Consider the following 10,740-nt stretch of genomic DNA (forward strand, 5'->3'; position numbering starts at 1 on the left):
ACAATTCTCATTAGTTTAATGTTATGTTGATTTCCCAGGCTGACATCACAGCACCAATCTGTTAATATAAGGTGTGGTGTAAGGGACTACTGTGCAAGCTTTAGTCGTATGGTGTGTCGGGTGAAATGTTGTCCATAATTTCTGCTTTCCTTTCCAACCGTAAATTGAAGGTGAATCTTGATGGTCAGTTGTCTCCAATTTGCTCTGTAAATTCCTCAGGGTTTTGTTCTTTATCCTATTTTCGTTCTGGTGTGTGTATATCAATGATTTGTCTGAAAACGTTTCATCCCAGCTCGCCATGTATGCTGATGATTCCACACTCTACTGTGTATCCCCTAATTCAAGTCATACAGGCAGGTTGGTGGTCTTTCTGTCTTTTACCATCTCCTCGCTGGTCTCACCCCCCTCCCCGCTCTGTCTGCGATATGGCCGCCCCCCCCCCCATATTTCCGCAGGGTGCTCAGGGTCCACCAGCAACCCCCTTCTGGTAAAACTACCAAAATGACAAATTACTGCTCACCTTCACTCTTTCATTCCTCTTTTTTCCTGCCTTTGGAATAAACTCCCACACTCTCTTTAATCCTATTCTTCCCTCCAGGTCTTCAAAACAGCTGTTCACCACCACCTCTTTTCTTCCCCCATCCAAAACCATGATCTTTTCTACCCCTGTTTATCCACCGTAAACCCACCTCCTTCAAATTCCCTGCCTTGCTTCCTGAAAATTCCCTGCCATGTAAGGTCCTGATGTCCATCTTGTCCCCGTGTTCCCCGCCCCATCCCTCTCCCTTCCACAGATCTAATGTCTCTTCCCCACTGTTTTGTCCTTCACTCTCCCGCCTCTCTTGTCTCCTGTCCCTCTTGTTAGGAGTTATGTGTTAGCTCTCACACGAGTCTCGACAATGTATACAAAAACAAATAAATAAATAAACACTTCTTGTAGTGGATTTGTGCCTCACCAAACGATGATTTTGAGAATGTGTTGAGGTGGCGTCACGATTGGCTTGTCACTTTCAATGCCAAGAAGACTAAATTGCTGTCCCTGTCTCGTTCTTGAGATGGGTCTTTCCTCCTGTACACACCTGTGCTTACTTGGTCTTGATATCTCCCCTAATCTCAGTGGGAGAAGTATATATCAGGTATTGCAAAGATTGCTTCTATGCGAGTTGGTTGTCTCTATCGAGCCTCGCTATTTCTATCTCCAGATGCTATCCTCTATTTGTATAAGACAACTATATGCCCCTTTATGGAGTATTATTGCTATATTTGGGCTGGAGCACCAGCCTGTCATCTGTCCTCATTAGACAGGCTCCAGAAGCGTGTAGTTAATTTGGTTGAAGTAGAACTCAGCTCTTCTCTACAAGCACTTTCAAATCGTACATCTGTTGCAACTCTAAGTTTGTTTTCAGGCATCATCATGGTACCTGCTCTTTTCAACTTGGTATCTTCTGTTAGGGTCTTTGGTTGGGAGACTCATCTTGCCACCATTTCACACCTATACACTCTGGCCATACCTCGGTGTAGAAAAATGCAAGTAGCTTTTTTCCATGTGTTGCATCAATTTGGAATGATTTGCCGGTCACGTGCTTCCTCGCATCTTATTGTCCGTTTTCTTTCAAGAATAATATAAACTAGAATGTAAGACTTGTCGCTTCGCTGACGGAAATAAGGATTTTTCTTTGATGGCTAATCAATAGGGCAAGAAGAAAAATGATTTCTGGAATTGCAGGGATAACCAGCATCGCAAGTTGGCGTTTGTAGTTTCTATTTGTGCCCAAATACCCATTAAAAATAAAATCAGAATTTTTGCATCACAAACTTTCCCAGGAGTTTCCTGAATCCACCGTAGTTCGATTTATTGAAATCCGTTAATCCGTTCTCAAGTTATAACACAACAGACAGACAGACACGGCTCCTTTTATAACATATTTATACCTCCTTCATCTTTGTTCTTTTCTGCTTTTTTCTATTCTTTTGTAACCTTACACATTTAGTGGCTCCCAGCCTTATTTATGGCGAATTTCAATAAATTTTATAAAAACACATGCTCTAACTGGAATTTTTATTAGTGTGAAATGTATCTTGGTTAAAAAGAAAAACCAGGTAAGACCCTCGACTTACTTCGATGATTTTTCTTTCCGCTGGCCACAGATGATTGCCACATCCCAGAAAGCAAACTAAGGCACGACGACGACGATTGGCAGAGACAGGATGGGACTAAGGGTTCACAACCGGCCTCAACGTCGACCAAATCCAAAGAAGTTAGCAAAAGGATGCTTTCTTTGCAAAAGCACATGCCTATCTCTGCATCTGATTACTTTGGTTCTGGAAATATTCACCAGTCATCACGACCTCAAATGGCTTCAAAGCATAAGGTGGTGAGTAGTCCAATGTGGGTTGCTGGTTTCTTCTTCTTATTACTTTTTAAAATCTTTTCAATGTTTTTTTTTTTTTTTTTTTTACTATTATTTTTCGAAACACCAACGTGTGTAAAAATCCTGTATTCACCAAGTCTGCCAAAAAAGGTTAATATTCCACAAAACACTAACAGTATCTTATAGCAAGCATTCAATATATTTTGGATCTAAATGCAGAATGATAACGAACCTCATATTCATTGAATGCACTTGTGAGTAAAATATAAATTATAAAATTAAAATTAAAAAAAAAAATTGAACTAGAAAGTAGAATTTGATGTGAATGCACCTGGATATGCCTCCACTCATGTTAGATGTGAACTCACTGTTATGTTTGATCTCGATTCAAGCTCACATGAAAAATTAAAGGTTGAGAGAGACAGAGAAAGAAAGAGAGATTGAGATTTACAAAGGGCACATGACTTTTGACCTTTGACCTCTTTGAACAGATCAAATAAGGAGACTCCACCAGTGGAAGAAGGAGGAACATCGGAGAATTGATGTCATTTATTCACAATTTGAGAAATACTTTTGTGCCTCTCTTAAAGAAGATACATTTATGTCGATTGAAACTAAATGTCACAAGTGGCAACAAGCTGAAAATTCACATTATTGTTCTGTTCACCTATTAATAATGTTTAGTCCGAAACAGACAAAAAAAATTGTCCATGAATATTATTCTACATCTAATAGGATAAACATATGTTAATTATGTCATTTAATTGCAGGGTAACATAATTGGCTGACGACATGGCTGTGCCACTGATGCAACACTGCCTGTAGGTTAGGGCAGGAATTTGTTCAGGGTGCCAGCAATAGCTCGCCTACTCTTTGGGAAGGACACCGTCGCATCTTTTACCTTCATCAACAATTTTTTTTTTTCATTGTAAAGGTCTCCAGTAACGGACTATAAGTCCTCATTGAGACCACACCTTAAATATATTAACTGCATAGATAGAAGAGTGAAGAAAGAGAGAATCGTCTCAGAGTTTTTGAGGAAGTAAAAAAAAGTCTGCTTTTTGAAAAGAGGAAGATCATAAGTGTTTTGAAAAACATGAGAAGGTAAAGAGTTCCAGAGTTTGGCAGTGGAGGGGAAGAAACAAGCATCATAACAACCCGCCCTTGAGATGCCAATGGCCACAATAATCATGCGATGTCGTGGCTTGTCGAGTATCTTGGGGTCCCGTTAATTACGGAGGTACACAAGCAGAAAATTCGCGGGAGCAGAAAACGAAGTAATATCGATGGAAAAAAGAGAGAGAGAGAGCCAACTTTGCGGCGTAATTCGAGCGGGTCGAGTTTTGAGGTTGGATTTGGAGAGTTGACAAGTCGGATTAATTTGGATTCAATCCTGTCCAGTAAGTATGTGGAGCTAAAACCTCCCCATATGTGAGAGTTGTACTCGACACAAGGACAAATCAATCCTTTATATAGTTGAAGCAATTGCTCACAGGAGTAGAATCTTTGACATATGAACAGGACTCTGAGTTTCGAAGAGGCAGTCTTAGCTATTTTTGTAATGTGTAGATTCCAGTATAAATTTGATGTTTGAGCTAATACCTTGTAGGTTTATTGTATCACATGGAGTCATTGTGGAGCTTTCAAAGGAGATTGTGAAGAGTTGAGGAGTTGTATGTATATATATATATATATATATATATATATATATATATATATATATATATATATATATGTATATATATATATATATATATATATATATATATATGTGTATATATATATATATATATGTGTATATATATATATATGTGTATATATATATATATATATATATATTGTTGTGGTTACCAAATTCGCAAACCACCATTCAGGTCCCTTAGGTGAGATATCTCGGTAAGTATATGTGTAGTTAGGCCCAAACCCGTTGTCTAGTGGGAATAAATGTTATTCATGCGTGCTGCGACTCTTCAGGATAGCCGTTTTTCTTTTACTATCTTTATTTTGGACCAACCGCCATTGTTACCACCACCAACCACAACATCAACCACCCACCGCGGCGCCGCTTCACGTCACACCTCGCAACCGTCGCATCGCCACCGTTCTTGCGCCGCTTGTGGGTACCGGTGTTGGACTCGTGCAGGGCGCGCGCCGAACAGCGTGCACAAAACCACGGATTTTCCACTTCAAAAACGGATCAAAAATGACACACGCCCACTTTTGTTCCGTCCAATCGGTGAGCGAGGGGCGATTTGGCCCCGCCTCCAGGGCGTTGGAGGGCGATCGCTATATGCAAATTTATGGATCAAAAAGCATTCACGCCCACTTTTTCTCGGGCCAATGGGGAGCGAGGTGAAAGGTCGAAGGCAGGGGGTCAAAGATGAGAGAGCGAAGCCACGGGGCTTATATAAGCGACCGCGTTCGTCAGTAGAGAGAGTTAAGACTTCGCAGTCGGTGGAGTTGGGAAGAAGAAGCAAGAAGGAGTTGGTCGTCGTCGTCGTCGTCGTCGTCGTGTGCGTTGGAGTCGGAGCGAAGGGGACGGAGCTGTGGAGAGGCGGCGAGGGCAGACGAGGGGGTGCTCGCGTCGTGCCGGGAGCTGCACACCAGGGAGGCCGACGGCGCGACCTGGTCGAGGTGGAGACGCTCGTCGCGGGACTCGAGGCAGAGTAGAAATCCTCCTTTCCCCCGAGCATCAGCAACCCCCTCCTGTTTCCCCCCGCGCTGAGATAGTGCGACCAAGGGGGCCCCTTTCCCACCCCCTACCAGACACTGTCCGCGAGGCCCGCGGAGTTGAGGCACCATCGCCGCTCCGCGTCTCATCACCAGACGGGTAGGCCCGACCCGTTCTCGGCCTCAGGCCCGCCTCATCTTTGAGGGTGTTCTTTTCCTTGGTTTTGGGTATGTGTTGTCGGCGCCGTCTGTGAAGTAAAATTGTATAAGTGTTGCCGTGTGCTGGCGTAGTCGGTATTAGCTCTGCATTGTGTTTCTTTTCCTTATATGTGCTTTTGGTGGAATTGCATTGTGTTTCTCTTCTTTTCTATGTGCTTTTGGTGGAATTGCATTGTGTTTCTCTTCTTTTCTATGTGCTTTTGGTGGAATTGAATATGTGTGCTTTCCGTTCATCGCGAATAAATGTGCTTTGTGTTGAACTGTTTCCCGCTTCGCTTCGTCATTTCTTTCATTGAATCCTCATCTTGCTTCACGTAAAGGGTTGGTAGTGGGCTGAATACGCCCGATAATTAATCGAACCGTCGAGGTCGACGAATAACACCGCTCGGTTATCCCGATAGTACGGAACGGGTCGCTTAAGTGGCCCGTGTCCGAAGTCAACCTGCGGCGAGGTGCGATCGCCCGGTCTACCCTCCGTGTGGGTACTTAGGTAGGTCGAATTTGGCGAGCAACCCTATCCCACGCGGGGGCCGATTGGCTCGATCGCGGTGAGACCGAAAGGTCCACCCGTGACTGGTTCCCGGCGTTAGTCCGAGAGGGTCACGACTGGATTGTCCGTCCGGTGGGCGACGTGCCGCGATTCGAGTTACGTGGCCGTCGCACGCCGGCGGGCGCGAATCCGTAACACTGGTGTCAGGTCGTGCGATACAAATCCATCGCCCTCCTCGCGGCACTGGTAACGGAGAACAGGAAAACGGGCTGTCCTGTCTCCAATTAAATTCACGGGAATCAGTCCAGGGGTGAGAGAAGCGACCCCCGATTCCCTCCAAATTACGAGCGAGCGAAATTAACCCTTTAAGAGAAGCAAGATGGCGTCTCAAGGCGAGCGGGTGCCGGGTGGATTAGGTATGTGTAATAGTAATGTAGAATCCATGGCTCAGGACGAGATCACCGTGCAAGAGAAACCCGTACCAGAAGGTTGGGAAAGGCATCGATGCCGTTCATCTGGTCGGTTTTTTATTATAACCCCACCGCTAAATGTAGTCAGTGGGAGTGGCCAGGGCAGGTGACAATACAGCACGTTATGGAACTCGCGCAGAGCATAATTGACGGAATGAAAGAAGGGAACAACGAAATGAAGAAAAATACGCAACAAATGGAAAATAAAAAAATGGATGGAAACGCACTCGAAGCGAAAAACCAATTAAAAGAAAGCCAGGAGGAGACAGAGGAGGGATTGAAGGTCGAAACGGTGGAGTGTGAGAAAAGACTTCAAGACATGACGAAGAGAGTTGATAAGCTGGGACTGGAGGTAAAACGGAGACAGAGGAACTGGGAAGACGGGTAGAAAACCACAAGCGCAAGCCGGAAGAACAGTTCGAAGCCAAAGCAAGGTCGGAGGGTGCGGAGATGAGAAAAGAATTGGAAAAGAAAGTTTCTGAGTTACAGAAACACCAAAACAAAGAGAGGGAACTACAAAACGAACTGAGAGTGTTAAAAGAGGAAAGGAAGAGAACGGAAAATGAAACTTTAAGAAACCACACTGTACAGATCGAACAGCTGGAAGCGAAGGCCAGACTAAAGAATGAGGAACAAGAAAGAGTAATGAGGGAAGAACGAATGAGACAGGAGAAAGAAATCAGTCAGTTGAAAGAAATGACGAGATTGCAGAAGGAGGAACAAGAGAGACAGTGGAATAGAAAACTGAAAGAGTATGAATTTGAAACTGAACGACAAAAGGAAAAAAATAGGTTTGAATACGAGGAGAAAGTAAAGGAGCAAGGAATGAAGCAGGAAGGAGAAATCAGGAGATTGAAGGACACAACGAGATTGGAGAGGGAAGAATGAGAGGAACAATGGAATAGAAAACAAAAAGAACATGAATCTGAGGTTGACCAATTGAAAGAAAAGCTGAGGCTGGAGTACGAGGAGATAGACAAAGAACAGCGAATGAAACACAAACAGGAGATTAACCAAATGAAGAAAACCATGAAACTGGAGAAGGAAGGACAGGAGAGGAAACGAGGAAGAGTAATGAGACAGCAGCAAATGAAACACAAAAAGGAGATTAACCAAATGAAGCGAACCATGAAACTGGAGAAGGAAGGACAGGAGAGGAAACGAGGAAGAGTAGTGAGAGAACAGCCAATGAAACACAGGAAGGAAATGAGCCAATTGAAAGAAACGATGAGATTGGAAAACAAAGAGCAGGAGGAACAGTGGGAGAGAAAACAACAACTCTATGAGTGTGAAATTGAACAACTAAAACGGAGGGAGAACGAACAGCTAATGGGGCTCAGAGAGAAAGAACGACTCAGATGGGAAAGGAAAAGGAACCAGGAAGAGACAGAAAAAAGGAACCAGGAGAGAAAATGTATAGAGACACGGGAGACAGACAAAATAGAGGAGAGACTGCATGAATTGGACGGGGTAAGTGACGTGCACACACACACGGAGGTAGTGGAGGATAGTGAGGTTGAGCTCGCGGACTGGGTAGAGACCCAGTGCGAGCACCTGGATGGCCTCCTCCAGGAACGAGGGGAGGGAGTATTCCCCCTTGAGGCGAGTCACGACCAGGTGAGTTCGGTTGTGCTTTGCGAGGTCGAGGGGACGAGTGCTGTGGACGGGTGCACGGAGAGCTTGGGGGGCATAGAGGCCCCGGAGACTCTTGTGGGGACACGAATCCCCAGTGTGGTTGTCCCTGTGTGAGTGCACCCCCGTGTGTGGAAGCGACCCCGTGTGTGAGTGGTGTGGTGGCGATGGTGCCGGAGTGTGTGCTTCCCAGCACGCCGAGTGTGGATGAGGAACCGCGGTTGAGTGCCCCCGCGTGAGTGAATGGAGCACCACGTGTGAGTGGTATGGTTTGTGCAAGGGAGACCGTGTGTGTGAGTGAGGCACCGCGGGTGAGTGCCCCCGCGCGAGTGAATGGAGCACCACGTGTGAGTGGTATGGTTTGTGCAAGGGAGACCGTGTGTGTGAGAGAGCGGTATGTGAGGGAGATGTCGGTTGGCATGCGGGAGCACGCAGCCGCGTCTCCCGGTGTGAGTTTAATGGTGTGGAGTGTGAGCGTCGTAACACGCGGGAGTGCGTGTGTCGAATGGCGACGACGGCGACATGGGAGGAAAGAAAGCCGAGTAGCGGCTGTAGCTGTTTCGGGGACCGTGCCGGGTTCACCCAGCAGTGAGCACGCGGTTCGTGCTGTGCAACGCACGAGACCGCCACGTGCTCGCTTGCGAGAGTGAAGTCCCGGTCCGGAAACGCCAGCGGTGGATTTGCCGATCCCGCGGACGGACAAAGTTTAGGCAGGATTACGGATTTGGACCGGACGGGTTCTCCACGCGATCATGTGTGTTAAGCTCCAACGGGCAAAGCACATGTGTTCGCGTGGGGAACCCCTCGAGACGTGGGGCTTGTGTTTTTTTTTTATGCGCACGGTGACGCCATGGCTGCACGTGGGGTTGGAATCCGGCAGGAGGGGTATCTCTGCTGGATGGTACCGTCCAAGGAGGGACGAGGAACACGTGCAGCTGCATGACGTCACGGGCAGGTGCAAAGTGCGCGAGTTGCTGCGCTGGTGATGCGCATGGAAAAAAAAAAAAAAAATAAATAAAAAAACAAGCCTCACTTTCGGGTGCACAGGATTCCTGGGCAAGGGGTGGAAGACCCCCTTACCCTAGGGCACAGGATGGAAACTAGTTAGGGGGAAGGGTTAGCTTAGTTAGACCGACTTCATGGGGCAGGGGTAAGTCCTCATGGAGTCCGTGGAATGGATTAGGTAGAGGGATTTAGTGAGCTTTAGGTTGGGAAATAAAATGAGTTAGGAGACAGTGACAGACTTGTGGATGTGTAGCGGGGACGTAGTTTAGCTACGTAGTGTTAAAAGGAACGTGCTATAGTTTAAGGGACGACGTGGGAGCACGAGTTAGTTAGGGGATGCAGATAGGAGGATGGCAGAGTTCAGCGGTGTGTGTGTTGAAGAGTTGTTGGTGAGTGGATTGGAAGCATGTGCTTGGTGAGTGAGTGAGGCCAGCGGGTCTGTGTGTATGGAGCGAATGGGGAATGCATGGTGCGATGAGTGATTGGGGGGAGGAGTGACTCCCGCCCAAGGGACCCCGGGGTCAGTGTAGAGTGAGTTAGCTGGGTTAGTCAAATTGAAAAATGGAGGTCGTTTTGTTGTTGGTGGGAGTGTAGGCTCGAAACCCGTTTGGAGGGGTGCAGGAGCCCTGTTGACGGGTTGGGAGCGTGGCTGCGAAAGGTGAGTATCGCTGAGTGGGTACCCCGGGCACCAGGCTAGTCGGCCGTGGTAGGCCAAGGGCCCATGGGGGGCCGGGATAGAGTAGTGGGCACGGGTGCGCCTGCTTGGTGCGGGGGCCCGGGGCGCCATTAGCCGCGTGGGCAGTGTTGTGGGCATGGGTGACCCTCGGAAAGGGGCCTGGGAAGCCAGCCTGCCACGTGCGCGTTTCAGGGGAGGTGCCATGGGGGGCACTCCCCGGTGTTAGGGAGCTGGTAGGCTCGGAGGCAGTGTAGTGCCCGGGGGTGCCATAGCGGGAGATTCGGCAGAGGGTCGTGCCTGCCAAAGGGAGCCACGTGTCCCAGCCATGAGACCGTGTGAGGGCACGGAGAGAAAATTGGGGGGCGAGGCCCGAAATTGTGAGGACACCAACACAGGCGACGGGAATCTGGGTTGTTAGAACCAATAGTTTAAGCGAGAGGCGCTTGTTGAAAGCCCCGGGGTAGTTTAATAGTTAAATGGTTGGGGTAGATTAGGAGATGTACCCCTCCGCACCATCCATCCCCTCGCTCTCGTTGTGGGCCGCTGGACCCACTTTGGTTATAGATCGCCGAACTCTGGGGAGGCCATTCTGAGGCTTGAGTTGGGCCTCGACACAGGACGCTAGCTCTCCCTTGTTCCCCTCCGGGAAGGGAACGTAGGGGTTGGGAGTAGGCTTGGTGACAGGATAGGTTAGCCGAACAAAGACGATAAAGGGGGTTAGGGGACGATTTATAGTGGGGAAGTAAAAATAAAAACAACAAAAAAATAAGTTGGGGCTAAATTGGGGTTTGACAAATTAAGGGAGTGGGTATGTACAGTGACAGGCAAAGGCGATAGGTTGGGAGGGAGACAGGTAGGTAGGTCCGAGCCCGCCTTCCAAGTGGCCAGCACCACCGCACTCCCTCCACCAACCTCCACTGAACGGCAAAGGCTGGCCAGCTTCATCTGCTGGCTGCGTTGCTGCAAGGCAGAGGCCGGCCCACTTCATCGGCAGCTGTTGCGTTGCTGTAAGGCCTGTGCCGGCCGGATCATCTGCAGCTGTGGTACTTCAAGGCCTGTGCCGGCCACTTCATCTGCTGGCTGTTTTTCTTCAAGGCCTGTGCCGGCCAGTTCATCTGCCGGCTGTGTTTGCCTGCAGCGGCCTTCTTCTGCGGGCTGTGTTTGCCTGCTGCCTTTGCCATGCCATGCCCACTGCCCCTGTTCACC

The 10,740-nt window shown here is 47.9% G+C and overlaps 1 protein-coding gene across 10 annotated transcripts in view; it reads left to right on the forward strand.

The window, feature by feature from the left end:
* The window catches only part of RFC1 (replication factor C subunit 1), a 191,305-nt gene that overhangs the window by 49,461 nt on the left and 131,104 nt on the right, over positions 1 to 10,740 (forward strand). For all 10 annotated transcript variants that reach the window (XR_015062484.1, XM_085898573.1, XM_085898572.1 and 7 more), the window contains one exon: positions 2,149 to 2,375. Coding sequence is in view for 9 of the 10 variants with exons in the window: in XM_085898573.1 (XP_085754699.1) it covers positions 2,149 to 2,375 (227 nt within the window). In the remaining variant the exon portion in view is untranslated. The remainder of the gene's footprint in view (positions 1 to 2,148; positions 2,376 to 10,740) is intronic.

The sequence above is a fragment of the Eptatretus burgeri genome, chromosome 10, assembly GCF_056783735.1.
Source record: "Eptatretus burgeri isolate ZD-2024b chromosome 10, Ebu_testis_v1, whole genome shotgun sequence".
NCBI lineage: Eukaryota > Metazoa > Chordata > Myxini > Myxiniformes > Myxinidae > Eptatretus > Eptatretus burgeri.